The 18,349-nt window shown below is 51.4% G+C and overlaps 1 protein-coding gene across 1 annotated transcript in view; it reads right to left on the minus strand.

Moving 5' to 3' along the window:
- The window catches only part of GCN1 (GCN1 activator of EIF2AK4), a 1,783,851-nt gene that overhangs the window by 550,071 nt on the left and 1,215,431 nt on the right, over positions 1-18,349 (minus strand). The window contains exon 37 of the mRNA XM_069619734.1: positions 6,874-7,053. Within this exon, the coding sequence (XP_069475835.1) occupies positions 6,874-7,053 (180 nt within the window). The remainder of the gene's footprint in view (positions 1-6,873; positions 7,054-18,349) is intronic.

An 18,349-nucleotide genomic window follows, 5' to 3' on the forward strand; every position in this document is an offset into this window, starting at 1 on the left:
AATTGGAACCCCTCTGGGAATTTTGTCCACGTGAGCGACGACTATTATTATTCCCTCTTTGGTTCGTGGGTTTGTCTGTCAATTGTCCCAGGGACTTTAGGGTATAGTAATCCTCATTGGCAGTTTTGAGTGCCTCCTCTACTGCTTTGCTAAACAAGACATTCAGTTCCACCGGCATGTCAATAAGAAGCCTGGGTCTCGGGTTTAAACCCTGACTGTCTGAGCCAAGCGTGTCTCTTGATGACAGTGCTCTCTGCGATGAGCCGGCCTGCATTATCTGCGGCGTCAAAGTTCGTCTTTGGAATGCACCCGTACACCGATCTACCCTCGATGCAATCTGGGCTAACTGGCCCTTTAGTGGTTCAGGTGCCGATGCTATGAGGGCAGCTACCTGGTCCCTCTGGTGGCAATTATAGCTTGCCAGCAGAGTGGTGGTATTGGCGATTCTTGCCTGGAAGGCGGAAGTGGAGGCCACTTTCCTTCCTAACCCATACATTCTCTTGCTCTCCTTGTCTGGGGGAGCTTCAGATGATAACGGTGTCCCCGCCCTTTTCCTGGTGTTAGTGACTACCAACGAATCGGGTTTAAGTTGGACCCTTATATAAAGTGGGTCTGACTGGGTGGCCCTGAACAGTTTTTCAATTCTGGGGTTGACAGCCCTAGTCAGATTAGGGGTGAGGAGGGAAAGGCCAATTCTGCGTTGGATGGACTTCAGAATGGGTATGGCTTGGGCGATGGGTTTCTTATCCCCCATGATCTCTTCTGCAAAGTCCCTCTCTTCTTGAGCCCCCTGAGTGTCTATGTGAAAGTGCTCTGCAGCTCTAACTAAGGCCACATTCAGAAGAGGCCGATTATCCACAGGTGAGTCAGTGACCGGTGGTTCTTTGTTAACAAGTGAGTCTAGATTATAGACCTCTGCCTCGTCTTCCTCCTCCTCATCCTGGTCCTCGTCGTCTCCGTAATAAATCGACTCCCGCTTGGTTGTCCAGCATTTGTATGTCTGGGTCTTCAGCATACTGGTGGTAAGGTTGAATCGTAAAGAGGTCTGAAATCAGGCCCTGAGCTGGAGTTCCATCACAAGGTCTTTTACTGGGAGGCTGAGGGTCTTTGGATCCTGAAGGAGTAGAGTTGTCAGGGGTACTCTGATAGCTTGGAAAATAAGTGTTTTTTTCATAGAAATTAGCCAGAGAAGACATTCTTCTCATCACCCTGTCGATGTCATCAGAGCTCCATTCCCTGGAACTGGGGATGACTACCTCCTGCTGAGGCTCCCCTCCTATTCCCATATCATGTAGAGTGGGAGGGATAAATGTATGCTTGGACACAGGATCAGGGGTCTTAGATTGAACCTTATCTGAAGAACCATGTTCGTCTTTGTGGACCTGGGGTGTAGAAGTTGTGTGAGACAACTTCTTCTGTTTGTCCCCTTTACCATGAGTAGAGGAGTGTTTCCCTGATGGTCTGGCCTCCTCTGAATCTTTCGACGCCTGTTGCCGAGATTCGCGGGGGTGTAGGCTAGCGTCTATCTTTAGAGTGTGAATGTCGAGACTCGGAGGCAGACGTGGAACGAGCTGCCAGAGCCGACTAAGCGTGCAGCTTGGGGGTGGAGGTCAGATTCGTCTTCTGACGACCATACCTCCGTGACTATGGGGAGCGAGGCACTCTTGGCAATTGTGGACGGTTGCCGTGTGTCGTGAGGCGATCTAGACATGGAACGCCCAGAGGACACTGATTCTGTGGACCGCTCCTTATGTGCCTCTTTCTTCCGAGTACTCACCACGCATGTCGAATCTCGGCTGGGGTTAGTGCGTTTAGGTGTAGTAGTATGGGTAGCGCTCGTGTCGCCGGGTGTGTTCCCCATAACTGCCCCGCCGGACAATGCTCCGGGGTCGGGGACTAGCGCTTGGGTGTCTTTCGATGCCCCTTTGCCCTCGCCGTCCAAAACGTCAGCATTGCTGCCATCACTGAAGGATCCCACCGCTTCCATGGCCTCGAGCTGCCTGGCGCGATGGGCCCAACGTTTAGTGGAGCGGTCCTGTAGTGTTTTTGCCTTAAAGAGCCTACACGCCTTGCAGTTAGCTTCGGGGTGGTCCCTAGGCAAACCGAGATTACAGGTGGTATGTTTGTCAACCCAAGGGAACTTGCGGTTGCACTTGGGGCAACATTTGAATGAAGTACTCTCCATAGGTCACCTAATGGCAGCGGACGATGCCAGTTTATGTAGGAAATAAGTGAGTGAGATTATGTCCACCCCCCACTCTCCCTACTTGCAGGGCCAGAGGCCTTCCGAGGCCCGGGACGAGGCCAGAGGCCTTCCGAGGCCCAAAGCCTGTTGTGCAGTCTCGACGGTTGTTCGTTCTTCGGACCGGCGTCGATCTTCGATCTCTCGATGTGGAATTAAGAGAACAGGAATTTTTAGATAAATGATGTGCAAATGGCTGAAAGCCAGGGAACTCCGCAACAATACTCCCGACAAGTATGGCGGAAAAAAACAATCTTAGGGTACTACACGCGTTGAGTGATTATGGGTACAGTGGACGTCACACTAGGGAATAGTATTACTGGCATGCCCTATGTCGACTCCCATTTTCGAGTTTCGAAAAACAAACTAATACTCTGAAGCTCCCACTAGATGTCGGCCTATGCACAGCATGTGATCTAAGCAGATTCCTCAAGCCTCAGAAATATATTTATTTTACACACTGATGTTCACAAACAAATCACTATTATTAAAGTAAGTTAAAACAGTCAAGAAAAGTATACACAACTCCCTATTTAAATTGTAGACAAGTTTGAGCCAAAGTGAAAACTGAGCAAAACGGCACAGTGTAAACTAAGCAGAAATGGCACTAACAATTTCTTCAGAGGGAGGGAAAGGACAAGTCATACAGAGTTAGACTACTAAACACACCAGCAACGTTTCCCAATTAGATTGTGGACAAGTTAGGCAAGACAATACTTTAGTATAAGCAATACTTTGATGAAAACCGAGCAAAATGGCACTTCAGCAATATAGACAAGGGAAGGAAAGGTGGTTATAAGAGTTTAGGTGCACCAACACATTTCTTAGTGAAAAGCAATCTAGAGAAGGCAGTTGTATCAGATTTAGCCAGAGTCAAGAGGCCTGTGCCAGAGTCAATGGTACAAGGCAAGTGCCCAGGATCAAACGGTTCTAGTAGCTGCTTTCAAGTCTTTGTTTAATGAGTTGAAAAGGCGGTTGCAGATGTAAAAAGATAATGTTAGACGAAAGGGGCGGCCAACCCAGTAGGTAAGTAAAGGATTTAAAACACCTTTAGCAGTACCCAACAAAACGGGAGGCCTGGCGGAACAATGTACCTTAAAAGTGGAAGAGGCTCCTGCGGTGGCGGTAGTTCCCGGCAGTTCAGGATATCCAGCAGAGGAAGAGAGGCTCTCGTCGTGGAGGAAGGTTCGAGTTACTGCACTACCCAATGATGAAACCAGCCGCAGTGATGCCAAGACAAATAAAAGGTACGCTCCCTAAATCCCGGTCGTGGTGGACGGGTGCCTGGCTATCAAGTCTCCTAGTGCTTGGCACTGGTGATTAGACCAAGGCAGGTCCTGGAAGGCGATTGACGAACTGGTTGGCACAACCAGCTCAAGGGAAGAAGACTCTTGCAGGTGAAGATCTTCTCAAGTCGTTGGAGAAAAGTGGTGAGGATCTGTAGCAGGGCTTCACCGGTGGTTCAGTCATTGCAGATGTCTTCAGCTTCTTTCCTCTTCGGGTTTCTTAGTTCCAGTGGCGACATCTTGTCCTCCAGTCCTCAGAGCACTGCTTTTATGCAGAAAACCCCCCATTCATACAGGCTAACTGTCACTCACAGTGGGGTGGTTTTCTTGGTGGGCTAACCCCCCTAGCCTATCAGGGGAGAGTGCGACTTGGGTTGCCCTAGGTAACCCTGTCCAGGGTGCCTATTCCCCCTCCCACACATCCTGTCTACCCCAGACTCAGTGGCGCCGAAAGGAGGGCTTCTGTGCAGAAGCCCGCCAAAAGGACAAACAAAGGATCCCCGACCTGGGTTAGGATTTCAGAGAAAGACACGAGAAAGAAATATTATCAAAGATCTGGAAATAAAAACCTACCGGAGTAAAGAAAATATTAAAATAAACCGGCGGTATGTTAGAGGCTGTCCGTAAAAGTAGTAGCCTCAAACAATGGGAAAATCCCATAGGGAAATATTCGCGGTCGAATATTTATGGTAGTAACCACTGCCACCAGCCAGAAACTTTGGAGGGACTGGACAGTACCCTCCCGAAAATGAACACTAGGGAAAAACTATTACCCATTTCCAGTACTTCCATAGTAAGATGGGTTGTACTGGTTATGTTCATAATTATTGACTAGTAAAGTCAATGGGGACTTTACATGCCCTGGGAGATAGACGTCAGTCCCAGGGTATGGAGTCTATGTTTGGGGGTCACAATGACACCCCTGTGTTACTGTACTGAGGGTGCTGTGTAACATGTTAAAAAGAGGATTCCTATGAGGGTGAGAAAAGCCCCATAGACCATAAGCACACACTAGCAATCTGTCTCTTAGCAGGAGAAAAAAAAACCCTTCAAATCCACCAAAGCTGCTGGGGGACTCGATAGGTAAGGGAAATTAACCTTAGAAGAGAATTCTCCCTAACAGTATCCCCCTCTAACTGCTGTACTGGTCATTGAGGCGCCGGTTGACAGGTTGGGCCGAGTGCAGCTTGAGCCAACCCTTTTTGGCAGTGCAACAACATCCTTCTGCATCGAAATCCTCGTCGTGGAGGGCGGGGGGTCTTAGGGAGAGGACTTCTGCCAAGACCCCCTCTTCGGGCTGAGGGAGGCCCAGGTATTCTGTCAGGGCCGCAAGGCGCCTTGGCTGAAGATGGTGTGTCAGGGTCCTCCTCTTTGTCTGTGTCCACCTGAGTGCTCGGAGGATCCAGAACTGGCAGAGGGGGTACTGGGCGCTGTGGTGTGGAAACCGGAGCCGGAGGATGTTGCGGAGGCAGGTGTGGTACCGCCTGCACTGCCGGGGAAGCGGGCCAAAAGCGGCAGAGGAAGCGTGGGCTGCGCTGGGGCCTGAGGCACCGGAGCCATCAGAGGAATGACTATGGGTGCCGGCGGAGTGACCAGAGGGAACCTTTCGAAGAACCTGTCTTCAAAGGCTGAAGGGGTGGCAGGTGATATAGACAGAGTGGCTGGCTGCTGCCGGGGCACGCTCTGCCTGGGGTGCAGGGGAAACCTGCCCTGAGCTGCTGAGGGACAAACTGTAGGCCACATACCTGGTTGACACCAGTCCCACCTTGTGACTCGTTCCTCCACCCACTCTGCTAGAGGAGGTATTGGGCTAGCGCCTATCTTGTCTGGCGCAGTGGCCATTTTGTCGAGCTGCGTGCCACGTGCCGAAGTGGTGGTGCCATGCTCTCTGGAACCAGGCCCGTCCAAGACGCTTGGTGTTGGAACATAATGCCCATCCCGCACCTCAGGTTGGGGCCTGGAAGGCGTATCGCCCTTGGCAGAGTTGCTGGTAGCGCTGCGTAAAGGCGCCCCCTCGGACAGGATGCCGGTACTAGGGAGTTGCTCCTTGGGATTAACCCCGGTAAAAGAACCTTGTGGTCTCTCAGCACTGGTACCAGAAGGATCCGGAGACCCCTCGGCCAGAAGGCCGGTAGCTGGACTAGCCTTGGTACGTGTGCTGGTACTAGAACCCGAAGAGTTCCTCCCGGTCGGGCGCTTCCTCGGAAAGGAGTCACCTTTACAGGGTGCGATAGCGAATAGAAGCCTTGTCCTTGGCCTCGAGCGATGGTAGACTAAGTCCTTGAGGTCCTCCGGAGATGACCTCTGGAAAAGCTCCCCCACCTAGCTAGCCTGTTCAGTCCCCTTGGAGTCAGAGTGTTGCACTCAAAACAACCTTCCCAGCTGTGGTCGGGGACAAGGCAGCAGGAGCAAAGGGCGTGGGGGTCAGACGTAGGGAAGAGCCCCTCACAGGCTGGACACCTGCTGAAGCCCGCTGAAGTGGACATGCGCCGGGGAGGAGTGTGGCGTCGGAGGACCAAGTATCTAAAACATAAGGGAAAAAGACAAGATAGAAGAATATCCAGGGAAGAGCACGTGGAATTACATGGCCGAAGCCAAACCTAGGAGCGCTGGTGAAATCGGCCCGTTCCCATCGACGTGGAAAAGGGGACTGAGGAGTGGCACCGGTGGGCGGAGTCAGGTGAGCGCATGCTCCCAGTGCCTCGCCTGCCTCTAAATTTAAAGTGGAAGATTTTTCTGGTGAAAATGGTTCAGTATCCCGTCCCTCGCAAGGGACACCCATAAAGTATGGAGCAAAGAGGACGGGATGTAAGTACTCAACACAAGAAACGTGCAGTAGAAATCTGAAGATGGCCAGCAGGGTGGAGTTTAGGAGGATGAGTGTCATTGGCTTTGGCAATATGACACAAAATGACACGGATAGGCTATACAAGCTGCAAGCAGTTTTTAACTTAAAGCTAAACTGTTTATTTTACTGAGGATTCCCAGCCTGACCACAGAGAACCTTCATGAGCACGTGAATCCATACAATACCCCATTGCTGGACAATCCAAATGAAGAATAAAAACGTCTCAAAAGAACAAGGCATTGTGGAAGGGCAAGGTGTGGAAACAAACATGCATTTCAGATTATTTCTGAGGTTAAACGACAAAGCAACTTTCAATGTAAATGAAAGAAACCAAGCTTCAAAATGAGTTTAAGTTTAAGAGCTACTTTCAGAGGACTACACAAGGAATGAAGACATGTCGTAGCACTACACCTACAAAGTAAGAGATAACTGGAACAGAACCATGCAAATCCACTGAACCCACCAAGGAATGTAACCAAACGTTGAGCAATACTCACCTAGAATCTCTGGATTCCTGATGACGGACCCAATCTGCCTTAAAGCCTGCTGTCCAGCTTTTTGCACCTTCACATGAGAGTCGGTTAATACTTCAGTGAGCTTTGGCACAATGTTCGGCAAGCATGAAGAGAGCTGCTTCGGGGCACAGTAAGCCATAGCACCCAGTAATTCCACAGATCCTATGCACAAAACATTACAATCAATAGTAGCAAAGCTATATCAAGAGCAAAGTAGAGAGGTGAAAGGAGAAAGTTGAAGCAAACCACGGGCATATCTGTACATTATCAGTATAGCAGATACACCTTAAAATTAACAATAAGATGCCCAAGTAATGGAATAGCAGGTGTAAAAGATGGCTGTGGTGTGAACAATATCAGGAGCAACAATAGACCTATTGTTAAATCAGCATTCCACTGTTGGGGTTCCTTTTGCCGAGTCCCCTAAGCTCTTTGCTGTCTTTCATGTTTATTAGAATATTTTTCTGTTACAGGGAACCCAGAGCAGTCGCAACTCCTTTTTTGGTGTACTGTCGTTGGTTGTCCAACTAACTACCAGGGTAAAGACACCCAATTCTGTCCCTGGGCGAGTTCCCTTGCCCATGATGGCTGTTGGGGAGTAGGCGGATTACTTTCTTTTGGCTACTGCTAGGGAGCTTTGTCCACAGCTCTGGTAACTGATGTGAAACCATCCACCCAAAAGGAAAGATGGGGTTCCAAACAAAAAATACACCAACCGCTCTCTCTTTATGACTAGCTATGCCAGTGGCGTCAGGCTTCCCTAAAATGAGGAAAGGCAGCTGGGGGACGGGTAAAATTGGTCTAAAAAAACACAAAAAATACATATACTTAAAAAATATATAGTCTTTATTCAGGGAGATTTTGTACAACTCCATGTAGAGGGCCAGCCACAAGAAAACCAAAGCCCTGTTAGAAGTAGGTAATGTGAGAGAACTGTTAAAATAAACTCTCTGGAAGGGGAAACAGACTGATGCAAAGGTATGAGTCCACACACTTAAGGAACAAGTTACTTATCTGTAACTGTTGTTCTCAAGCATGGGTCTGGCATGGATTCACATGCTCATGAATATTCCCCGTCAGGTTGGGAATCCTCAATAAAGAAAAAATCAGTTTCATTTCTGAACTGTCTTTCTCCCAACTACCAATCACTGGTCTCTGGGTCATACTGCCCCAGCCAATGACTGCCCTCTACCTAAGCCCCTCTGGCAGCCATCTTCAGATTTGGAAGCACAAAGTGGCAGTAGGACCAAGAGAAAAGCCGCAGAGCGGTAGGCGGGAGGGATCGCATGTGAATCCATGCCAGACCATACTGGAGGGTATCGGGTAATAAAATCGCGTCAAAACTGTTGCTGGTAAAAAACGTTTTTTTTTCCAAACGGCAAAAATGCTTTGGTTTGCCCCGGTAACTGTACCCCATTATACCATTTAAGGGGAGCGGGGGCAGCGGGGGTGTGCCCGCATGCTTACCACGTCATTTTTGTAGCAATATTTTGTATTCACAGCCATTTTTACCGCAATTTTAACACATGGAACCTGCTGGAGAACAACAGTTACGGTTAAGTAACTTGTTCTTCTCCAGCATGGATTCACATGCTCATGAATAAAGAATATGCACATGCACAACCACGGGAGGTGGCAAGGCTCAACATTAAGCATCACAATATTAAGCATCTCTTACCTCTTCAACAGGCTCACCTTCAAGCGAACAGGTTGCAAAGCACTGCTTGGCCGACTCTTGACTCCTCCCTGGAATCCCTGTCGACGCAGTAGAATCTTGGAAAGGTGTGCGTCGGCCTCCACCTAGCAGCCCTGCAGAAGTCCAGCAGGGACACACAAGATAGGAACGCTGTCTTGGCAGCGATCGCTCTGGTCGAATGGGCTCTCGGACAGCCAGGCAACAGTCTGTTTGCCAACCGGTCACAATGCGTGAGGCAGCCGGAGAGCCACCTGGAAATATAAGCCTTGGAGAGGGCTTCCCATGGTTCACAGGTCCAAAGTTCACAAAAAGTTGCGACGTCTTTCCGGAAACTCTTTGTGCGGTCCACATAGAACGTCAGCGCTCTACCCAAATCCAGCGAGTGCAAAGTCCTTTCAGCCGGCAACAAAGGCATTGGGAAAAACACAGGTAACACCAAGGGCTCGTTTAGATGAAAGTGGCATGAAAGTGGCATGAAAGAGGGGTGCGTCAGCAGCACCACCCTTGTGTCATGAAAAGTCAAGTACGGTGGCTTACAGGACAGAGCCTGAATCTCCCACTCGTCATGCAGAGGTGATAGCCACAAGGAACGCTGTCTTCTCCGACAAACTTCAGCGGAGCCGAATGCATAGGTTTGAACGGGGGCCCCCCATGAGCCTAGTCAGCACCACATTTAGTTCCCATGCCGGGGCCGGCACCTTCACCAATGGGAATGAGTGAAATAGTCCTTTAACAAACTCCTTGACCAATCGATGCGACCATAAGGATGATCATCCTGGAGATCTGGTCTAACGGGAGATAGCCGCCAGATGAACCTTGATGGAAGTATGGGCCAGTCCTGCCTTGGCCAAAGACAACAAATACGGCAGCACCTGCGGAGCAGTGACTCGTAGCGGATCTATCGTCTGAGTACGGCACCAAACGGCGACTCTCTTCCACTTGTGTCCGTAGCATCTGAGAGTATATGAAGCTCTGGCCTTTGCAAGCACTTCCTTGCAATCCACTGGGAGATTGTAGACCCCAAACTCTAGTGATGCAGGAGCCAGGCCTTCAAGTTCAGCGATCCAAGTTTGTGGTGCAGAATCGCGCCTCCTTCCCTGGCGAGAAGATCTGCGACCGCCGGAATCATGACTGGAGGGGAAGCAGACATGTCCAGAAGGTCCGGGAAACGCATCTGCCTCGGCCACGCCGGTGCAACAAGGATTATCCTGCACCGGGACAGTCTGAGTTGATTGACTAGTCAAAGAAGCAACTGTAACAGAGGGAACGCATAAAGAAACAGACCATCCCAGGGGAATGAGAATGCGTCCCCCATGCTCTCCGGCTGGGGAAACCTGCTGGCGAACCTCCGGCACTTGGTGTTCGTCGCCGTCGCAAACAGGTCGATTTGGTGATTGCCCCATCGCCGGAACAGGAGATCCACTTGGTCCTGTCAAAGCTCCCATTCGTGGCAAGAGCGCAGCTCCCAGCTGAGAGAGTCGGCAACGGTGTTCTTCATTCCTGCCAAATGAAACGGGATGAGGAACATCCCCTGGGCAATGGCCCAGTGCCATAGGTCCTGCGCCTCTTTGGAGAGCGCGGGGGAACAGGTGCCCCCCTGCTTCATGAAGTAGAACATCGTGGTGATGTTGTCCGTGATGACCCGTACGACCTTGCCCTTGAGGGACGGAAGGAAGAACTTGAGGGCCCAGAACACTGCCCGCAGTTCCAACACGATGTGTAAAGTCTTCGCCTCCGGTAGCCACAGGCCTCTTGTGTGAAGACTTCCAGTGTGCGCTCCCCATCCTTCCAGGGAAGCATCCGTCGTGACCGGCTCCTCTGGAAATCCGCGCCTGCAGACAGATGTGCGCGCACTCCCCACCACCGAAACGCTCGACAGAAACTCTTGTTTAGAGCGATCTTGTCCCCGAAGCTTCCCAACACTTGAATCCAACAGGCGTCGAGGAACTCTTGCAGTGGACGCATCTGTAGCCTGCACAGCCGAATGAGGAACAGGCATGCCGACATGCTGAGCAGGGACTTGATGGACCTCACCCTCACGATCTTCAGGGCCAACAGCCATCGTACCTTGCCCAGGATGGCCGCTATCCTCCCCTCCGACAGACGCCAGGCACGACACTGTGTTGAGCTGGGCTCCCAGAAACAGCACGTCCTGCAATGGAGTCGAGCAGGACTTTGCATAGTTTATCGAGAACCCCAGATCCGTCAGGATTTGGACTGTCTTTGCTGTGTGATTGATGGCTATGTCCTTTTATCTCGCCTGGATGAGCCAGTCGTCCAGGAAAGGGTACAGGTGGATCCCTCGTAGACGCAGCTGCGGCGCCAGGCACTTGAAGACCCTTGATGCCGACTTCATTCCGAAGGGCAGGGCCTTGAACTGGTAATGCTGCCCTTGTACCACGAAGAGCAGGAACTTGCGGTGTCCGTTGTGTATGGGGATGTGAAAATGGGCATCTTCCAAGTCCAGCGACGATGGGAAATCCCCCTCTTCTAGCTGTCCCAGTACGTGCTGAAGGGTCACCATCCAAAATTTGAGCCATGATGTGCTTGTTCAGACGTTGCAGGTCTAGGATAGGTCTCCAACTGCCGGTCTTCTCGACGAGAAAGTGACAAGGAAGTAACGCGAGTACACTCTGGAGCCTCTTTGGGACGAGCTCTATCGCACCCTTTCTTAGCATGGCCCGCACCTCCAGCAGAAGCGGAGGGATGTGGTTTTCCTGCCTGGCCAATGGTGGATTATGCGGACACTTCTGTTGGAACTCCAGGGTGTGCACGTTGGCGAGAGCATCCAGCACCCAACGGTTGGTGGAGAGTGTCTTCCACACGCTGACCAAGTTTGCCAGCTGGCCTCACACTGGGGTGCACGGATGGGGGCCAGACGCCACGGCCGGTTCAATCCTGCTTTGTCACCAAAGCACTGCCTTGGCGCCGACCTCCTCCAGACTTGGAGCGGCCTCTGTAGGCCTCCTGGGCTGACTAGCGGAAAGGTTGACGGTACCTCCACTGAATCCTTTGGAAGGACCTTGGGACTTGCCGCCGGAAGTCCGAAAGGACGGCTGTCGCTGTTAAAGCGTGCCGAAGGCACGAGCCGGTTCAGTGTCCGCCGTGAAGGCCCTAAGGGACTCATCTACAGTCTTCACAAACAAATTGTCCCTGTCGAAGGGCATGTCCAACACCCTTGACTGGACATCCTGGTGAAAATTAGTGGCCCTTAACCAACCCTGACGACGAAGGCAAACGCTGTTGCCCATTTGGCGGAACCCTGTGTCCGCGATGTCCGTGGCCACAGTAATGGCATGGTCCGATGCCAGCTCGCCTTATTGGAGGACCTTCAATGCCTCCGCCCTCTTGTCGATGGGAATAAAATCCAGGAGGGGGGCGATCTTAAACCAAAGCTCTGTCGTAACCGGCCATGATGGCTAGGGCGTTGGCAGCCTTGATGGTTGTCGCCGCTGAGATGATGACTCGCCGTCCATTGGCGTCCAATTTCTTTCCCTCACTGTCCGGAGGAGAGGAGCTAGTCGACGCGCAAGAGCCCGAAGATTTCTTCTTGGCCGCAGCCAATACCACAGAGTCCAGAGACAGCTGGGACCTTAAACACTTGGGTGCAGAATCCGGCACCCTGTATTTCTTCTCATACCAGTCCCTCTTTGCAGGGGCCGAGGAAGGGGTCTTCATGAGGGCCAGCCCCTCATCCTAAATGTCGTCCAAGAGCGGGACCGAGAGCACGGTTTTCCTCTTAGCCTTGCAGGGAGGTCAATAATCCATTGTCGTCCGTGAATGTCTTCGCCGTGTCTGGATACGTATCATCCCTCGGAGGTGGAGAGGGAGGCCAAGGGTGGCGAGGAGGAGGGTGAACTCTCCTATTCTTGACTGGCGGTTCCACCGATGGTCCTGGCGCCGGCGGCCGGGAGGGGCCACCGGCGCATGGCCCATTCTACTCCGGATCTCTAAGCACAACGTGTGTAGCGCTGTGAGACTGTCCGCTGAGATGTCCGCTGGAGGCTGCTGTTTTGGAGGTGGCAGTTGCAGTGACGCAGATGGAGGAGGCAACTGAGTCCATGGTAAGGGCTGCCCCAAGCCTACACCCTGCTGCTCCTAGTCGGTCTAGTCGTCACCTTTGTCATCACCCTTGTTGGGATTCCCCCTGTAGGGCCTGGCCTCGATGCACCGTTCCTCCTGGAAGGTCTGGAGGTCGTTGAGTTCCTCCTACGAGGAGATATCTGTGCCCTGAAGGGCTACCATGCCCCCATCTTTCCCTGCGACCAGGGGAGGCCGCGAAATGGTAGGCATCACCTTCTGTGGTGTCTTCTCGATGGGTTTGAAAGAGGACGCCCTCCTGACAGGCAGGGAGGGACACAATAACCTTGGGGCCGTGCCCTGCAGATCCGCCTCTGTGGCATTCAACTTGGGACGCAGCCACTACCTCGATGGAAGGCTGGGCCTTCGTCGGGTGGATTTGGGCCTTCACAGCCTTGGATGAGCCTGAGGCCTTCACCTTAGGGGAGGGTCAGAGCCCCGCTCCCCCTTGGCATCCTCTGTGTGGGCTGTCCGGGTCTTCTCCAAGAGCTTGCCCGGGTGGTCCGACTACCTCTTCTTCAAAGATCCCGAGTGCGGACTCGTGGTCGAAGGTGCTGGTGATGCAGCACTTGCCCTGGCCGCCGGGGAGCCAGTCGCAACGGCGCTCCCGGGGGCAGTGGACAGTGGAGATCGCGGTGCTTAGCCTTCTGTTGGGCCCTCTTGGAAGGAGCGCCCTCAAAGGTCTTAGAAGACCAGTCAGCTTTCTTCTTGCGGCTCAGAGAGGCGTGCTGCCGGGACTCACCTGGAGCAGGGGCCCTGGCCTGCAGCCACTCATTGAGCCGCCTGCGCCGATCATCGCGCGGGGCACCATATCTTGACAAAACGCACAGTCATCCTCCACGTGCGTGTTGTCCGAATGAAAGCAGTAAAGGCACAGGGGGTGTCCATCGTCTGAAAATATGTTCTGCAAGTTGCAGCCAGGGCAGACCTTGAACAGGGGCGTAGAGTCCTTTTTCTCCTCCGCCATGTCCATGCGTGGTGTAGGCACTGAAAAAGCTTCTGGAATCCTCAAAGAAGTAAACTCGACGAAAAATGCCATTGAGGGGCACTGAAATCCAAAAACGGGTCCCCGTTAACCGGATGGTATACCGAGGGAGCTTGAGGCTCGATTGACAAAAAAAATAGAGTGGAACTCTTCAAAAAAAAAAAAAAAAAAAACGCAAAACGCAGTAATAAGCCCGAGAGCTAATCACGAGGACTCCCAAAACTTGAACGTGCGGTAAAAATCTGAAGATGGCTGCCAGAGGAGGGGCATAGGTAGAGGGCAGTCATTGGCTGAGGGCAGTATGACCCAGAGACCAGTGATTGGTTGTTAGGAGAAAGACAGTTCAGAAATGAAACAAACTGATTTTATCTTTACCGAGGATTCCCAGCCGGACGGCGGGGAATCTTCATAAGCATCTGAATTCATTCCAGACCCCATGCTGGAGAAATAAAGGAACCAGAATGTGTACTGGGACCAGACCGCCCCATCGCCCACATCCGGGGCTCACACACAAACCACTCCGTAATCCGGGAAAGCAGCACCTTACCTCAGGAAAGTGATTTCCATACATGACAATTCCGGACCCAAGAGGGCAGTAAGAAGTCCAAAGACAAATATGGCCAAAGATCAGACAAAAACCGTGTGGCACGGCCATCTCAGGAATCTGTAGGAGAGTGCAATCCAATGAGAGGCACTTTCTCCTGAATTTGCAGAACCCAACCATGAACAGTGGTCTGATCCAAGTATACTTCCCTGGGACTCCCCAGAGGTGGCTGGATCTGGAGAGGGTCTGCAGAGAACATTTCTCCAGTTCTTATTGAACTTTAGAACATTTATAAAGTACTGGTTGGCTCTTGCCAATACTTGTGCAGATCCCTAAAGCGACTTGTAACATCCTGAAAAGACTTATATTGCGACCTGTGCCACTAAGCATGGTCTTTTCTAGATAGGGAAGGACTTTTTAAATAGGACCTTAGTTTTCAAAGTTTGGTATTGCGTTTCTAACCCCTTTACTTTCGGCCTACTAGTACTCTATTAGTTAATTTCTTCATTCTATTTGTTATGCACTTGCTTTGAAAAGAGCCAAAGTTGCCAAATTTTGTTTGAAAAGCGCCCCCCAGGCCACCCAAGCTCCCCTTTACCTGCCCACACCACCTACTTCCTGCTTCCCAAAAGTCCCTCCTCCTGACACCCCACCTAACCCCTGCTCTGATTGGGCATCGCCCCTGTTGCCAAAGCCATAACTGACCTTCCAGGGCAGCCCTCTGCCTATGCAGCCCTACGACCAAGGGGCCCCAAGGCAAAGGGCGGCACCTACAGTGGCGGCTCCATATCGCGTCAGCAAGGGAAGCCAGCAGCCAGCCATAAACTTGCAATCAACCTCCAAGGCAAGGTCATCTCACACCTCACAGAAAACGCAACCTAATGAAACGTTAGCCTACAAAATTCCCTGCGTATTTGAGACCTAACTGTGCTAATAGATATTCACACCCAAATCCTAAACCCTACATCCTCCCCCACCCCATGACAGCACACCCTTAAAATCACTGAACTGCTCCCTACCAAAGTCTACTGTGTTGAAATGCGACCTAGATATTGTGCTCAAGCGACGTTGAGTTTGCACTGAAAGTTTACTGTGTTGAATTCTGCCTCTTAAGACTGCGTCACATTTAGATTCTGTACTCAAGCGATATTGTGTTACATTCCACCCCGAGCCTAGAGCTCAATGAAAGTTTACTGTTATGTTACTTGGCATTTATATAGCGCCTGATATATCATTGCTATGACCTCAAAGTGCTGGTAGGTTGAACTCCCTCAGGAACCGTAGTTCAAGTCATTAGAGAGAGAGAGTCGTATGGTGTGTTGGTGCACCGGATGTGTGTGCAGCTGGTGTGGTTGTTGGAGGAAAGCTGCTTCGTAGCAATAGGTGTGGTGCGGAGGAAATCAGTTGGATGTGTTCAGTCTGGTGGGTGGACATCCAGACTGGGTTCTGGCTGCGTTAGGCATGAGGAACGCCTAAACTAGCAGGAATGTGCATCAGCTAGCTGTGTTTTATTAGGGTGAGGTGGTGTTCATGGGGTCGTGCTCGTATGTGTACAGCTAAGATGAATTATCAGTGGTATAGCTGTGTTCTAGTTGAATGATGGTGTATAGAAGAGAGTAAGCGTAGTGGTGTGATATGGTGGTTATCAGTAAAAGCGCCTGAGACCAGGCACGTGAGCAGGACAATGGGGACGTACATAGCGACATACATATATATATATATGTATCACATATATATATGTGTACCTCTATCCATCCCATCGGGATGGATAGAGGTATACAATTCTAGCTAGATGCGAGGCTGGCAAGAGTTCACAATTTCATCCAAGTGCGGTACATGCCATCTTTCATAATTCTGTCTAGATACAAGGCTGGCTAGGGATCACAATTTCATCTAGGTGTGGTACATGCTCTCTTTCATAATTCGGTCTGGATGCGAGACAGGCAAGAGTTCAGTTTCAGTTAGGTGTGGTACATGGTATCTTTCATACTTCTGTCTAGATGCGACATGCGCAGGCCAAAGTTCACAATTTCAGTCAAGTGTGGTACATGCTATCTTTCACGATTCTAGCACGTGTGGCGCAAGAAAAGTTAAGAATTCCGGCTAAGTGTGGCTAACATTAGTAATTCTATTTGGATGCGATGCAGGCTAGATGCAACAGAGGCTGAACATCCTCTAAGTGTGGGGCATGCTATCATTCACATTCTATATAGATGCGACAGAGGCTGAACATCACAGTTCTCTCTAATTAGTTTTGGCAATTTTGCTAATATGTAATGCAGGTAGCCTCTAAAGTCAAGCCATAGATGTATTTAGGCTGGTGAGTTACATGTATCACTAAGTATGCAAGGGGCAAGTCTATGGCAGTCTATGTTCTGAGGAGGTAAGGGAGAGTGGCAGGGGCTTTCTGGAGAAGAGTAATGGCTCTACACCCCACCCATGCCACACTTGCAGTTTTTGTTGGTGTCCGTTGGTGGCTGGCCTCAGTGGCTAGCCCTGCGGACACCTGCTGACATTTCCTGGAGCCGCCTCGTTGGAGACGCCCTTTGCCTTGGGGCCCTTAGCTGCAGGGGCTGCCGGGCAGAGGGCTGCCCTGGGAAGAGCAGTTATGGCTTAGGTATCACGGTCCTCTGGGCCAATCAGGGCAGGGGGGGTGGGTCGGGAGAGGGGAGGGAAACTATCCAGGAAGAGCGTGCGGGGTGGGAGAAAGGGAATGCACGAGGGGATTCACAGGCCTGGGGGCGACTGAAAATACAATTTGGGCACAAAATGGGGGACACTAACCGTGTTTTTGCCTGTAGTGAATTCTACCTCCTAAGACTGTCACCTAGATACTACGGCCAAAAATGACTGTTGTACTCTGCCTCTTGAGACCATGTCACATCATGACTAAATGCCACATCCTGACTGAGCGCTTAAAGTTGTCGCACTCTACCCCGTATGACAAATCTAGATAGTGCTCTGAAAATGTACTCTAACTCATAAGACTGAGCCACATCTAGATGTAACGCTCAAGCTATATTCCACACTCTATGCCTGTACCAAACCAAGATCATGCTCTAAAAGCTACTGTGCGGAACCCTACCTCGTAGGGCTCTCCCACATCCAGATGGCAACCCCGAACTCCCCATTATACCCCGCCCACTCTAAATCTAAAATAAGAGCTTCACTCTGGCTCGCCAACCACCTCCCTCCTCTGAAACCCACCCCATCTTCTCTTCCCAGCAAAAATCATCGCTCCCCCCTTCCCTCTGACCGTCATTGAGAACTCCCTAATAACCCTTGCTGTGACACCCCACACCCTATCAAACTACCAAGCCAGAGGAGCCCGCTGGAGCTCCAAACATCTAAAACCCTCTCTTTCTTCCACCCCTTCCTCCCACCCTCTAGCGATCATACCTCCCCTCCTTTCACCCCCCATACCTCAGAATCCCCATCCCTTAACCCATCACAGAACTGCCCACCCTCCCGCCCAGAACCACCACCTCCTTCCCCCGGCCCCTGCCCTATCTCCCCCTCGACACCAGCCAACACCCCTCCCCCCACCACCATATCCCTTCCCCCTCTCTAAAAACTGCACGTCTCATCCTGGCAAGAATAGTGGCTTCATCTCCAACCTCCCACCCTCTCACACACTGACTGCACTAAAACCCCTGGACAGCAGAAAACAAGCCTGGTCCCCTTCAATGACCATCTACTCCTCACCTCTCCTACCTGGAACCAACTCCACAATCCCCCCCCCCCACCATGACCACACTCCCCCTACCCTCGCCCTGCTTCCAACCCCTCTCTCTCGACTTCTCCCCCTGCACACCAGACTTACCCAGTCCCTTGAGACTGGAACAGAAATCTGACCCCCAAATTCTTGCTAGCCCTCTGACCACCAGCCCACCCGCCCCTCCCTTCCCAAACTCTTCCTTCTCCCCTCTCACATCTCACATCCTCCGCCCGCCTACTCGTCCCAACCTTACCCCTCCATTCATCAACCCGAACACGCTGACACCCTACCTCCCCTCTACCCTTCCTCTCCCTGCCCCACCGACATTGAATGCCCTATCCCCCGCCACTACCTTCCTTGCATTGCACCCCTACCCACACCCCAACAACCTCCATGACCACTCCCCACTCCAAAGTCAAATGCATCCTTTTTAAT

This window comes from Ambystoma mexicanum, chromosome 10, assembly GCF_040938575.1.
Source record: "Ambystoma mexicanum isolate Mex_15411 chromosome 10, UKY_AmexF1_1, whole genome shotgun sequence".
NCBI lineage: Eukaryota > Metazoa > Chordata > Amphibia > Caudata > Ambystomatidae > Ambystoma > Ambystoma mexicanum.